The sequence below is a fragment of the Coenobita brevimanus genome, chromosome 44, assembly GCF_032717465.1.
Source record: "Coenobita brevimanus isolate Jiangsu-jjx chromosome 44, ASM3271746v2, whole genome shotgun sequence".
NCBI lineage: Eukaryota > Metazoa > Arthropoda > Malacostraca > Decapoda > Coenobitidae > Coenobita > Coenobita brevimanus.
The window spans coordinates 15,767,956-15,783,982 of record NC_136997.1 but is presented as its reverse complement, the minus strand read 5'-3'; the positions used below and the strand labels follow the sequence as shown (position 1 = coordinate 15,783,982).

Here is a 16,027-nt window from a genome sequence, read left to right as displayed (position 1 = left end):
TGATACAGCCGATATATCTCTACAAAGTTGTTTAGGCCGTCTGGTGGAGATTGTATGTAGGGTGAAAAGTGCTTGTAAGTGTAATTGTAGTGTTGGAGTGGCTTTGGATGTGTATGTAGTCTGTGAACCAAGTGTAATTGGCCTGCACAAGCCAACTGGGGGCAAGCATACTTCATAGTATGTGACACTGATTTAATCACAGCACCCCTTATGTCCGCCAAAGCAGTACATGGCCGGAAGAACACACCCAAAGTTTATTACCCTGGCCGGCCATGAACCCTTGTTCTCCCACGTACGAAAACGCACACTTTACCACTGTACCACAAAGGCTCCATATATATATATATATATATATATATATATATATATATATATATATATATATATATATATATATATATATATATATATATATAGTAATCACTCCAGCATCCGATGTAATAGTGCCAAAGGCATGTCCAGATATTGGATTTGTCCAGGAATTGGGAAAATGCCTCCTGGACAAGTATATATAGACCCTAACCCAGTCTAACTCAGAAATGCACCTACAGAAGTCCCTACTGGACATGCATAGCACCTATTTAAGACCCTATTCACACAAATAAGGGACAGAAGGCATGAAATAAATGAAAAGGAACCAAAGGAAGAGGATTAGAAGTGAGTAAGGAAAATATTTAGCAGTGTACAGGGTACTTACAACACGTCCGTGGCCTTTCCAAAGATTAACCTACCTCCTCTAAGGCTCTTCCAGTGGTGAAAATGCTCTTGAAGCACGTAGAGTAATCCAGTGTTGTGCTACACTTAATCCTTTGCACTGTGAATTATGACTGTTTAACACTCCACCTTCTGTTCTTACAAGCACCACTCCAGTTGCAACAAGCCATTTGCATTCTGCACTTAATCCTTTGCACTCTGAATTCTAATTTCTTAACAATGCACAACTGTAAATTCCCATGTGGTCTAGTGGCGAGCTATAGCAGTTTATTCACTGTTTATTCACAAAAACGAGCACGTGTGGCAACAATTGCGATGAGCATCTAGTCACGACAGTAGTTAGGCGGGAAATGGCAAGAGGAGGAAGCAGGGAGCTCCGCGCAAACACAGTCGTTCGGCGCCACGTGCGTTGTTCAAAGTACGATTGAAAAAAAGTTGGATTTTTTTTGTGGTCTTTTACGTGTTTTTGGCCATTTCTGGTTCTGAAGGCCTGTCCCTAAAATAACCTGGAATTGGGGTGTCAGGGAATTGAACATCCGGTTATTATAGGGATTACAGTATATATATATATATATATATATATAAGAACTGCATTGGGAAACGCTTGCCTTATTAATCAAATGATGAAAAACGAATTGGGGTCATTACCCTTGCTGATTTCACCCTCTAAAGATAGGAAAAACGTTCATGTAAAATTATGAGCGTTATGTTCGATAATTAATTGTTACAAGAAAACATAGTGTTCCAACAGGACATTTTTAAAAATTCGATTTCATAGTGGAGCATATCAGGTTGAGGCCCCCAGTGCTTTCCTTTGGAACTCTTGGATTCCTATTATTTTTTTTTTTTTTGAGGGGGGGTCTCATGAGTAAATGTATAGCTAAATATTTTTTTTTTATGTATCTAATACCTGCTGATAGAATCTCTTATCAATTTCACATACTAGAAGAGTTACTAGCCCTTGAAAACCACTGAAATAGAAAATGGGGCTGGAGGTGAAAACGTAATCACTGAAGAAACAATTTGGCAAGATGGCAGATGGTGCAATGAGAGCTTGTTACCCATCCCCTCCCCGGAGGGACTCGGGGACGGGTATTTTTTCACTTGGTTTGTGTCTTTGTTTATTTGCTTGTTTGTCTGTCTGTATGCCTGTTAACAAATTTACACGAAAACTACTGAAGCAATTTTTGACTAAACTTACAGCAATAATGGGCTAAGACCTGATCACCTGAGTGAAATTTTGGCCAAATTGAGCCAAGGGCCAGACTGTACGCTGTACAGCTGTTAAAAAAAAAAGTGGATGGGTAAAAATCGTTTTATCGCCATAACTTCTTTCAAATTCGTCATATCAACATGAAACCAAAACCGAAAGGCGCATCTTTTAAATCTGCACCCTATAACATGCCTCATTACATCAGCAGGTGACCCCCCTTTTAGTGGTATGGGAGTCAGTGTTAGGTGGGTCAGGCTTAATATTCTAATGGGTATACTGTAAGATCATCAGTTTTCACCCAGTTTCATTCAAACTTGATATGTGACATCTTTGACTACATATCCTCTTATGTTTATACATCAGCACCAAAATGACTGCCAGAGACGGGTTTGCCGTGCCTTGGCACCGCCTCTTGTATTGGCATTTTCTTTGCATTTGAAATGGACAAAGCCAAGTCAAAAATCAGATGTTTAACAATTCCAGGCAAATGCGCTTCACACATGATTCAGGGGTAGGGATTTACCAGTGACTTTTGGAAACCATCTTGTTTTGAACTTCACTAAAAATGCTTGATAGAAAGATAAATTTTTCGCTTTAATGAGGGGGTGCGGAATGCATCCAGCTATGCCCAAGATGAAAATCATAGCACTACACAGAACACACCCAGGTGGAACTCGGCCGTGGAAGTGATAATCAATTCAAGTTACAGAAGTACTGCATAAGGGCCGTCAAATCAGTTGTCCCAAAATGTTAAAATTCTTTACCACTGCAGAGGCTTCCCACATTCAGGTCATCTCAAAACAGTAGAGTCAAAGTCTTTTGGTCTCATTAAGTCTCCTTCTTTTACTGGTTACCTTCAACCTCTGTCTCTCCTCCGCGCTGTTGCATCTTGATTTCTTTTCTATCGATACCTCAATGACCATTGCCCCTATGGACTGAGCATGCATCCCTCCTCCATTACGGCAGGCGCACAGCATCCGTCTTACAACAAACTCGCACTTCTTTCGTGTCCATCACTCGAATGAAAGAGTTAACTAATTCTCCCAGTTCTTCTTGCATGCAACAGCTTAACTCTAGAACTGTCTTCCTCTGTCTGTATTTCCTACTGCCTATGACTAATCTTTTAAACTCAGCATGTCTAGGAGTCTCAGTTGCATCTCTCTCTCTCTCTCTCTCTCTCTCTCTCTCTCTCTCTCTCTCTCTCTCTCTCTCTCTCTCTCTCTCTCTCTCTCTCTCTCTCTTTCTTGCTGGGAGCACTCTTGCGGGCTTGTACCGTGTATCTTGCTTTAAAAAAAAAAAAAATAAAAATAAAAAATCTCTTGGAAAGATCGACACGCACTTTTGGAGTGACAGGACAGTTTATTGTGATCATACAATTGTCGGTGGAGCTCAATGCCAGAGTAAGAGACCTATTTTTTAGAAAGATTTGTAATCAATATAATGACAGGTTGTGCTGAGCTATATCCAAGGCACTCAGGAACAAGGGTAGCCATATACTACTCTATGTCAGTGATAATAGAGCAAATATGACTGTTTATCAAGGAAATTGCTGAATGGAAAAGTAGTTCCGCATCGCACTGCACAGTAATGAGATGTAAAATGATGAGATCAAAGAATGTGAAGTAAAAACAATGTGTCCCATTGTATAAATGACATCAAAGAACTATTGGCAGCTGTTACAGTTACTGAACAAGTATATGACTCTGATATATCAGTCAGAGACTGGCACAATAGTTTTAGCTAGTGAGTGGATTTTCAGAAGTTTCAAGCTTGTGACAAGAACCACCCTGGCACTGCAAATCAGTGTAGGGGAGATAGAAGGCCACACAACGGGAGTGCTGCCAGTGGTTTCTGTCAGCTGGGTTGCAGTGAGGAAAATCTGAGGTTTAGAGGGGAAGCTGAGATGTTCAGCAGATATGAAACAGGAGGAAACGTCACGCATGCTACAATGATTGATAGAAACGAGTCAAACAGTGGTGCAGGGAAATCCAAACGGTCATCACACCACAAGGAACATGGGTGCGGGCATTTCTTGACACCTTTCTCGGGGGCTTGCCGCTATGCAATATGCTGCAATGTACTATTACGTAATTTTAAAGGATCATCCTTCCTGAAATAGACAGTGTACTGAGGCGTAGATGAGAAATGACCTGATGTATGTTTCATTCCCTATTAAAGGGCACTGTTAAAGGACAGCAATTTGTCTTCTGATGGAGTGCTGGGTACTTTAACACTTGCATATGTATCGAAATGTTTCATTTCTCCAACTTATGGCCAGCATACTCGTATGATAATGTCTTCCACTACATGTGTTTGTATGGTACTTTTTCACAATCAAATTCGACCGCTGCGACCCTATTTTCTTACGACTTGATGGGACACCTTCATCTATACTTTGCTTTACCAGTCAGTCATATCGCTAATTACCTCCGCCAACGAAGTTGGAGGAGGTTATGTATTCACCTATGTTTGTCTGTTTGTTTGTTTCTCCACATGATGTCTCGAAAAGTTCTTAATGAATTTCAATGAAATTTTGTGGAAGGGTGGTCCTTGGGACAAGAAAGAATTAATTAAATTTGGGAGCGAATTCGGTTCCGGATCCTGATCCTGCAATGGCATTCGCGGAGGTATGCGCTTTCTGAGTGCTTTCTAGTTTTGTGTGTGAAATACAAGCAGTAGGCTGCACTTTTTGCTATTAACAGTTCATCACAGTGTATATACAATAAACATAGCAAGGGGCATAGGTGTACTTGTAACAGAAATATGGCAGGTGAAGATGTTTTGCCTCAAGTGGGGTAATGCATATGCCACAGCAAAATGCAAATTGATCCCACTGATATCTAGTGAGTGCACACACTAAAACAGAAAACATATATGACGAAGAAAGAGTATTTTGTCACACTAGAAAGAATATTATGAACAGAGGAACAAAGCTAAAAAAAAAAAAAAATCGATGCTCGAGTAACAGAGGACGAAATATACTGTTACGCTATAAACAAACTATAGTTTCCTGTCAGACATTATGATGTAGACACAATGAGCATAAACAGTACTTCTGTAATACGGGTAGATAAGAGCAGTGATGACAAATGCAAAGTGCATACCAGTTAATGAAGGATGAGTGTTATGGTGAAAGAGGGAAAGAAAGTGCGGGTTGTGTCTATGTGATTCGTCACCTTGAGAACGATACCAGTAGGGTCGCTGATGTGATGGAGTCTGTGAAGAATGAAAGCCAGCGGAAAGGAAATCGCCACCGTGGTGACAAACACCAAACCCCATATTAACGGGGAGAAAGGATAAAGGATGTTCCTCCACTGGGGTAATGGCTGAGGCACTTCCAGGACGATTCCATAACTACTTTCCCAATATGGGTAAGTCGAATCAAAGTCACTTACTGAATCAGGAGCGATGTTCAGTGCGTTTATGACCAGATCCCTATCTTTGTACATCAGCTCACCATACATTCCCTTCCATGTCCCATTCCGTTTGCCTCCCCACACTATTTCATCCATGTAGTCAAATTTCATATGAAAGTTAAGTTTATTACCAATAGTCTCTGCAGCATCTACGTTGGCTCCAATACAATCACCTGCCATATTTTCCCTGTCAGAGTAGATGAAAGGTTCATCAAAGCATATCATTGGCACCCTCATAACTTGATCTCCAAAGTCGTGGAATCGGGGAGGGAACAGTGCCTCCCGACTGTGAAATTTGGCAGGACTCCAGACTCCTAGTGTTGTCTTTTTCACTGAGTGGCGTACATCTGTAGGTCTGGAGGTGAAGGCAAGAAGGCGGGGTCGGCTGGCTTTGGCAGCTGGCTGGAGCAGCAGAATGAACCTGGATCGCTGGACGACAGGCTGGCTGAGGACGGTGGTGGTGTTGAGGTGCGCGTCCAGGCAGAAGAGGACGAGGTAGCTGGGGTTCCAGTGTTTGTTGTTTGCCAGGAGGAGAAGGAAGGCGGTGGGGTCGTCATGCAAGATAAGGATGGCAGTGAGGAGGGAGCCGTGGGTGTGGTGGGCGGGATGGGCAGTGTGGAGCAATGAGAGTTGGGTGAGGAGAAGGACGGGCTTGTGGGAGGCTCCGGCTGCTGCCACCACTCGACCCACATCCAGCAGGAGCTGACTATCGTCGTCCGTGACCAGCAGGAGGTCATGGCCACACAGCGACTCGGATGCTAGTGTGCTGAGAGCGTCTTGAGCCAGGATCATGTTTTCTGGGGGAGAAGAGATTGAAATTAGTGGCTGTTATCAATCCTGCGGTGTGGCAGACGGGGGAAGGAGTTCCATCACATTCTTCTCTTTCTCACAAAAAAACAACAACATTGACTTACTTTTTACTGAAAACATATTGGAGACAGGTTACCCAAAATAAGTTGTTGACTGCAAATACGAAATACGTGACAATGAATGCTTAATCTGTGTACGTTTAGCACAAATGTTGATAAGTAAAAAAAAAAAAAAAGGTGGTATATGGAGGGTGGACAACCAGGAATTAAAAAAAATGGGTGAATTGGCTGCCTTGGATGACAGAATGTAGTTCTAGTAAAATGACGATGGAGTTTAGTGAGAATGAAAATTTATGAAGGATATGGTACAGAAGACAATGAATGCAAAGTAGTAGTAGCAGCAGTAGTAGTCGTAGCTCCAAGTCTATCTGAAACGTGATCCTGGTGGACTGCTGATTTAAGCTGCTCTTCTTTGACAGTTTATCATCCCCCAGTCGGAGGACAGGAAGTTGAGGGATGTGTATAATTGGGAACAGAACCACCAAGTTACACTGATGACATAGCACAAATACGTCCCTCTCCAGCACCACTAAGTACCCTGAAATAATGAAATAAAGTTTATAACGGAGTTTATAAAAAAATGGAATTAAAAAATGCAAAAGGTGTAGTAGAAAAATGCAAACAAACGGACGACAAATAAGGAAGAAATGGATGTGACATTCTGAGAAACTGGAGAGTAAACGGGACTCGACTTGGTGGTACAAAAAGAGGGAAAGGGCACCACAGAATAACAGAACCGCAGAAAAGAAGAATATTGCGAGGAGCCTGACGAACAGGAAAGCAGTAGGTATAAGTGATGGCGTAAAGCCTTTTTACAGAGGCGTATATGGTAGGTGGGGGCGCTCGCCATCCACTCACTCGATGCAGTGCTGCTCTCGGGTGTCTGCCCTTTCCTTTCCTCCATCGTTCTTTCCTTCTACCCTCTTCCGTCTTTCCTTCATTCTTTCCTCCTCCTTCTGCCTATGGGTGACTTTATACTCTCTCTTTGCCTTTCTTTCTTTCATTGTTGCCTCTTCCTTCTGCCTGTGGGGGACTCTACACTGAGTGACAAGCCACAAGGTTTCCTGTAGCTACACCATGAACCCATTTACAACGCTGGTTGGTAACCATATCACTAAATTTTGACGCCTGGTGGCTTAGTGGGTAATTACGGCGCTCCAGTCAGATTGAGCCTGTGAAGGTTTATATCCTAGGGATGGTTGGGGTTTATTGCTCTTGTAATGCCACTCAAGGATGAATGAGGCTGGTCACTCTCATCTTAAATGTCAGGACCAATTTGCCCAGCCCCGGGCTCCTACGCTGCTCATGAGGCAATGTAGGATTGGATGATGGATGGATGGATGGAACAAAATGTATTGGAAGGTTAGAGAGAAGTATGTGTGAGAAGTGCATGTAATAAGGTCACTACTGGGATTTGTATGAGAATGACTATAATACTCATATGGTTAGTCTGCCTGGAAAACTGGTTAAGTAAAGCACTAGATAAAGGTAAGAGCCTTTATATTTCCATATGTGTAACATTTCGCCTTGGTCCAGTCTTTATCAGACACAAGTCATTTGTACCACAGTACTGTCTGTATACAGAACCATCAGACCTAGTTACATCAAGGGGGAAGATGGAGAGGGATTTCGACTATGTGTCTACATGCGTGGACAAAATGTCTTTTACAATTATTGTGTAGCTATTATTATTATTATTATTATTATTATTACTACTACTACTACTACTACTACTACACTACTACTACTACCACTACTGCTACTACTACTACTACCACTACTACTACTACTACTCCTTATTACTTTTATTATTATTATTGTTACCTGTCCCCGCCCTCGAGAGGCTCGGGGACGGCAATTGTTTTCTCTCGGTTTGTTTGTTTGTTTGTCTGTCTGTCAACAACTTAACGAGAAAACTTATGGTGGATTTTGACTAAAATTACTGGAATGATAGGCTGTGAATTTCTGATCAACCGATTAAATTTTGGACCTAATTGGGCTAAGGCGCAGGCAGTAGCCCCCCCCCCAAAAAAAAAAATCGCCATAACTCGTCTCAAATTCGTTATATCGACATGAAATTAAAACCTAAAGGTGCAGCTTTCAAATCTGCATTCTGTACCATACCTCATTATTACATCAGGGGGTCATCCACCCAGTTAGCTGTAGGTGGATCAATGTCAAGTGGGTAGGGCCTAAAATTTCAGATGGGCATAAAATCGTCAATTTTCACCCGATATTCCAAATCTGATATGTGACATCTTTGATTAGATATCCTGTCGCGTTAATACGTCAGCGCTAATATGACTGCCGGGGATGGGTTTGCTGTGCGTTGGCACTACTTCTTGCTATTATTATTATTTTTATTATTATTATTATTATTATCATTATTATTATTATCATTATTACAAGGAAGATCTAAATCGCCGCCTTCACATACCGTTTGAGCTGCAGAAATCATTCCTCGCCATATTATGGTACTGGTTGGCTAATTCATCTGACCAAATATCCTCCTGATCTGACTACCGGAACCCAGATAGGATCCAGAAAATATAGGGACTAAAGCTTAAGAAGCACTTAAGTTAGAGGGATGAAATTTGTATGGCATACACCTGGGACATGGCCAGAATGCAGTGCTTAAAACAGTTCAGATCGGATCATTATTCTTCGAGATCACCTGTGGTCCAAAATTTTGGACTACTCCCGAAGACAGAGAAGTCAACTGATTTTACATGAAAGAATGAAGCTTGAGCCACCAGTCTTGGCAGACTTGTAGCTCGTGATGAAGGTGACATTCAGAAGTTCTTGACCTCAAAGTCACTTTATAGCTCGGCTTCTAGTAGACAATGCCTGTGACAATTTTCATTATCAAAATTGTCCTTAGACAGTTTAACGGTGTTGTGATTATTATTATTATTATTATTATTATTATTATTATTATTATTTTTATCTTTATTATTGTTATTACCCAACATTTAATTAAAACTATTATTATTATTATTATTATTATTATTATTATTATTATTATTATTATCATTATCAGCAGCTGCAGCAGCGACAGTAGTAGTAATAGTAGTGTCACTATTGTTTCTACACACCGAAAGCACACACAAAGACACTTAACCACGCATGTACACTCAGCTGCCCTACTGTACATCCTCCCACCGTCCCACCTCCGTAGCCAGGCCTGAGGGCACTGTACACTGGGCCAGAGTTAGGCTGAAACGTTAACATAAGATAATAAAAAGGCCATTACCTCCAAATGGAGCTTCAGTTAACCATATGACATTCATGGGTCTAGGTTAAATATGCGTATCACAAGGTGAATAATAGTAGGGCAGGATCCAGGACTTTGGAAAAGGGCGGCCGTGATAACCAACAGAATTTAAAGTTTGGGGTCATGCTAACTCACACTCAATCCTCCAGCTTTGTTGCCAAATCCTTCTTTGCACTGAAGTGATTCTGTGAAAAACATATAGTCAAGATGGTTTAGCATATATTATGGTAAATAACATTCTTCTTATATTACAAGTAACTATTGATTTCCCGCAAGCAGGGGAGCTACGCCCCCCATGCCCCCACCAAATCCGTGCCTGGAATAGAGATTATGGCAGGCGTTATCGATATATGGTGGACAGAGAAAAAGAAGTACTTCTGCTTCAGGTTTCTGTGATGGAAACGCAGCATGTGACAGGGTAGATGAACGTAATGAATGGTTCCGTGTTATGGACAGAAAGGGAAAGATATGTTAGGTATGGAAAACACCTTTAATTTCATTGCACCAGTGTACTTCTTTTAGGGTACATGAGAAAGGTTTATTAAAAGTATGTGAATTATTCCACTAAAACTGATGGAACATCACATATATTCAGAATTAATGGTATATTATCTAAATCAAAATATGCCCGGCATAAACAGCAAGGAAATTAACCATTTCAGTTTGATGACATTATATTTTTGCTGTCGATCAGACGACTCAAAACACCACTGTGAAGACCACTCGCATTGAAGAGGTTCATAAAAGCTTTATCGGCTGTCCAATTCAAATAATCTCTAAGCCTCTGTAAATTCTCCTGAAAGTACAGAAGCTGCACTAAAATCTGGATTCATACGACCTAATTCGTGAAGCACCAATGGCAGCTCAGACAACACTTGCTGCAATTGCATTTGATGAAGCCATGACCATGTCAAATAGTCAATAACGGCTCCGTGACACATATACGAGTATACTGTACCTCCTGAGACATATTCATCATTGGAAACTTCAAAAACTGTGTGCAGTGGCAAAGCTTAGACTTTCATTTCTGTTACCCGAAAGACAATTGTATTTGCATTCGCAAACTCGGCAGAAATGGAACAATTCCATTGTAATATATCAGTGCCGAATTAAATCAGTTCACAGACACAACAAAATAATGAATAATTATGTTTTCTTTTGAGTTATTTCGGTCAGTTTGATTGCCTATCATTCTATCACCAAGACAGCAACTGCATATATATATATATATATATATATATATATATATATATATATATATATATATATAATTTATTTTTCAGTAACAGCACTGGGTGAGGGCCTGATATTTTTTTCGCCTTTCAACACATTGCACTCAAAGTAGTTTTTAACTCCTTAACCGCGGGCTTGATTTGCTTTGCCTGGCGGCTCCCGCGGGCATATTTACGCTCCGACAGACTGTCTAAAAATATTTACCAAAAATCAGTTATTAGTCCTAGAATATTAAAATCACATATGCTTATGGCACATAACTTCAGCTTTCTTCTGGGGTGTTTGTTGAGCCTTCGTCGAGTACCGTAGGACTTGTGGAGACTTCTGAAGTTGGGTAACGAAGTCTCCAGTTTACACTTCCTGACAACCCGTAATATGATTACCACTGCCTGATATTATCACTAGAAATACTATTCTATGATTCTCATATAGTTTGGAATCCATACTCCAAAAAAAAAAAAACACTGTGAAAGCAATGAAAATTACAAGCGCGTATATGACCTTCCCACTTGCGATCGTTCGCCGCTGGTGTCCTGTCATTTATTATTTAAAAAAACACTCACAGTTTATATTTCTATTACTATATAACATTTATATATATCTACAGTCTTTATCCATAAGTTTTCTTCAGTAATAGTAGATTATTGTCACTGTAGGCATTCAATTTCTCTTTCAGTAAAATACGTAGCATTCACTTTCTCGTCCTGTATACTAGCATTGAGAGTGAATGTCACTTTTACCTTCACTCTCATAACTCATAGTATTCATACATGCTAGAGTGAAACTTTCACTCTCATTACTCCTAGTATATATATTCGTATTCTTATAATGCTACTCAATTACATTTCTATTTACGTTCTCTATTTTATTTACATTATTTACATTTCTATTTTATTTACAATGTGTTAGGCACTGTCACTTGCAGTAATTTATAAAACTATTTTCCAATGTTCACTTATATTTATAATCATTACTTTTTTTTTTTTTTTATGTGACCGACTCTGGGCATAGGCTTCACAGCCTGCTTTCAAGGCCCAGTAGTCCTCCTATGCACCACACACCTCTACATGTCACCACTTCGGTGCTAACACCCACCGTCCATACTGAATACATGCTAGGGCTGTCTCATACAGGACTGGTGTATTGGTATTAGCAGGGGTATTTTTACGACATGTCGGCGGGTCTTCTGGTAGATCAGTAAAGTCTGATTTTATGAAATTCAAATCCTTAAACTCTTCCCTGCCTCAGCGGGATTTGAACCCGGGTCCGTCAGGACTGCAGGCCAACTCTCTACCGATTGAGCCACCGCCTCCCCCTGTTTACACATTATTTACACATTATTTACATTTCCACTTGCACTGTTTTACTCAACAGAAAGATCGTAGTCATTCTCTATCATTTGTCAGCCCTTTACCTCTTTCCACACGAGGTTTCGTAGGGGGTAGAGGTCACAGTGCCCTTTGCATGGGGGTAAAAAGCGGCGTAATTTAGCAGGCGCGAATCCGACGTACTTTCACCTTGAAAGACGACAGTAAACTGATACTGGTGGCCTGCCTAGGGAGTGCAATACTGCCAACGTCAGGCTTGTGAGAGCTGCTAATATATAGCTATGAAATGATTGGCAGGAAATCTAGACAATACATAATAAACTAGGTAGATCCAAGTGAATGTAAATATCACTTAGGCTTCTCCCTTCCCTCCTTATATATATTTATATTATGAGAATAGATTATACGGCATATTTCAAGGGGAAATAAACAGCGAAAATTTGCGAACAAGTGCACGTGAGGTTTTGTCAGGTGATAATTAGCCAATTCCAGGTGTATGGCACTATCACTTACCTTATTTCTTTTTTGTATATATTATTTGGTATAAGAATAGGGCATAGGGCTTATTTCAATGGATTTAATCAGTGGAAAATTCCAGGGAAGATCTACTTAGCGTAGAATACAGTGTGGTGGCCTGCAATAATTGGGCAGTTCCAGGTGAATGTAAATATCACTTACGCTTCTCCCTTCCTTTCTTATATATATTTTTATTATGAGAATAGATTATACGGCATATTTCAAAGGGAAATAAACAGCGAAAATTAGCGAACGAGTGCACGTGAGGTGTTGTCAGGTGATAATTAGCCAATTCCAAGTGTATGGCACTCTCACTTACCTTACTTCTTTTTTGTATATATTGTTTGGTATAAGAATAGGGCATAGGGCTTATTTCAATGGATGAAATCAGTGGAAAATTCCAGGGAAGATTTACTTAGCGTAGCACGGCCGGGCAGGCAAGAGGAGAGGGTAATGGAGGGGAGGTAGGGAGGGGAGTCAAGAATGGGGAGAAATGGCTAAATTGTCAACAATAGATGGGAGTACAGATGAGATTAGGAGTGCTGACTAGTGTTGGACATCTGAGGTACTGCCAATGGCAGTACTTTCAAGCCGCCACTTGAAAGCCCGAGCAAATTCAAAATAACACAGAATCACAAAAGTGACACCCTGCGGTATGATCTCTTGCTCCCAAGCGTCACGAAAGTGACGCCCCGAGGTTAAGGGGTTAATGCAGGTGAGTAGCATCTGCTTCTGACTGGCTTCAAGCGCATTCCATCTTCTTGTTAATGTTATTTGTACTAGTATTTACACCCAGCTCCTGTGGTACTAAATCATCCGCAACATTTCATCGGCAGATTACATGGAGCAACACCAAAACCAAGGCTTCATTGGGCTCTCGTTTGGATTCATCGTGAATCGCTGTGTTTTGCGATCCAGTAAAACGCAGTTCATATGAACATTTTGAATTCTCGTTCCTATGAACATGTAGAATTCTTGTTTTTGAGCCAAAATGCAAGAATCACTTCAGTGTCTCTAAGTGTTTACTTTTCTAATTTTCTGCATTCTTACAACAACGTAATTATTATTTTTCCTAAATGACCAACAAGATTACAATTACCTTAGCCCCTTAACCCTGGGTGAGGACCATAGTCTGTCTAGTAAAACATGCTTTACACCCCGGATGTCCTCTATAGTCGATCTAGCAAATTGTGAAAAATCGCGGGTGTTTTCCTCCCCTCTGTCACCATCCACCCTTACAGTCAGTGAAGATATCTTAGAAAATAGTGTGTGTGTGTGTGTGTGTATATATATATATATATATATATATATATATATATATATATCAGTCCTGTAATTGATTATATAGTAGTCGTGGCCGAGCTGTAGTTAACAATGAGTAGATCTGTGAGATAACCTCCGTTCACTTGTAGTTGATGACGGGAGAAGTTAAAGATGAGTCTGGGGTTGTTTATGGTTTTATTACTCTTCAAAAAGGGAAAGCTCAAGATTAACACTGGGTGTATAACACAAGAGCGTTTTATGCTAGCCCACCTTCTCTCGTTCTCTCTAGACCCCCTTCTTTCTCTCTCCTCTCCAGTCTCCTAATTCCTTCTGTCTTCTCCTCCACTTACTTTCCGTATATAAGAACTTCCATCACGTGGGCTATATTGTCATCAAATGTTCTAGAAGCCTGTGTGTGTGTGTGTGTGTGTGTGTGTGTGTGTGTGTGTGTGTGTGTGTGTGTGTGTGTGTGTGTGGTAAAATCAGGCGTCACGAGGCACATTGTGATGTGTGTGACATACGTTCTGAGAGGGAATGCGAACGTCACTTCCTCTGGACCCTAGGTTTGATGTTGGCTTCACCCCTAGACTACCTATGTATGCCCTTAGCTATTACGTACTGTATTAAGATATTTTAGAGTGTTCACACACACACACACACACATATATATATATATATATATATATATATATATATATATTATGTGACCAACTCTGGGCATAGGCTTCACAGCCTGCTTTCAGGGCCCAGTAGTCCTCCTACTTACCATACACCTCTACACGTGACCACTTCGGCACTAACACCCACAGTCCATACTGAATACATGCTAGGTCTGTCTCATACAGGACTGGTGTATTGGTATTAGCAGGGGTATTTTTACGACATGTCGGCGGGTCTTCTGGTAGATCAGTAAAGTCTGATATTTATGAAATTCAAATCCTTAAACTGTTCCCTGCCCCAGCGGGATTCGAACCCGGGTCCGTTAGGACTACAGGACAACTCTCTACCGATTGAGCCACCACCTCCCCCATATATATGTGTGTGTGTGTGTGTGTGTGTGTGTGTGTGTGTGTGTGTATGAATATTGATAACGTCACCACATAGCCAAAGGTCTGTACTTTCATCTCTTTTTCAGTTTTTGACTCAAGGTTCATTATTATTTATTTGACAAATATTTGAAAACTGGGCAAAAATCACGGATAATCCCATGCTGGTAGGGTAAGCGGCAGAGCCCCGAGCCCTGGGTTAAGGGGCTAAAAAAGTGTAACGCTACTGAGTTGTTGGCAAAGTGGCCAGTCAGTTGGAGTTTCTTTAACAAAACGCAAAGTTTTACGTTATTATGTAAACAGTGAAGTCATTTTACAGACTGAACAGTTTTATAAGAAGGCTGTAGTATATATTTAGCTGGATTTGTAGAATTGTCAGGAGTTATGAAGCGTGGAGTGAATCTGGTGATAAGCAGTGAAAACAGGAGAGTTATGGATCCTTAGTATAGAGATGATGTGGTGCTTTCCAGTAGCACACGGGATTTTTACAGCTCGGCGCAAAGTTTTGTGAGAGCAATTCAGCTGAGGGTGTATATACCAGCTATGCGTGTTAAGATACAGCGATTCACGTTATAATAATCTAGTAAATGAGGAGAGAGGAAGTGATGAAATTTAAGCAGTTTGGATATGTTTTAGACATAAATGTCGAAGAGACCCCTAAAATGAAATTCCCAATGAAGAAAAGTGGTCTGGACTAGGAAGACCATGATGTATGGGAAAGATCGAGTATGAAGGGTAAAAGAGGCCCACATGAAGTTATGTTAATACCATCTGTAATGTACTAATGTGACATCTTCCTACGAAATGAGTCTGGAAAATGAGAAGACAGAGAAAGAGAGAACTGTAAACGTGATTGATAAGAATGCGAGTCGATTGTGTAGAGTGAAGAGAATAAGAAACAGTCGCAAGAAATGTGGAATAAAGAAGTCTGCCAATCAGTGGGTGGGAGCGCCTATGATTAACTCAGTCAATGTAGTGCTGCCTCTAGGTGGCTCTACATTGACTGTCCTATCTAATGGATTCATACAGGAAACCATTTACAACGCTGGGTGGCAACTGTATAAACAAAGAACGGGGTAATGTTGCTCCCTTTAACGAAATGGAGAGACGCAAATGCCTCATTCATCTACTTACCATTAGCAACTATAGTGCAAA

General features: G+C 40.7%; 1 protein-coding gene across 1 annotated transcript in view; it reads right to left on the bottom strand.

The window, feature by feature from the left end:
* The window catches only part of LOC145397992 (glutamate receptor ionotropic, delta-2-like), a 173,997-nt gene that overhangs the window by 153,181 nt on the left and 4,789 nt on the right, over positions 1-16,027 (bottom strand). Inside the window, exons 2-4 of the mRNA XM_080270960.1 lie at positions 9,375-9,428; positions 8,650-8,731; positions 5,104-6,140 (exon numbers count right to left, since the gene is read on the bottom strand). Coding sequence (XP_080127086.1) covers positions 5,104-6,140; positions 8,650-8,731; positions 9,375-9,428 — 1,173 coding nt within the window. The remainder of the gene's footprint in view (positions 1-5,103; positions 6,141-8,649; positions 8,732-9,374; positions 9,429-16,027) is intronic.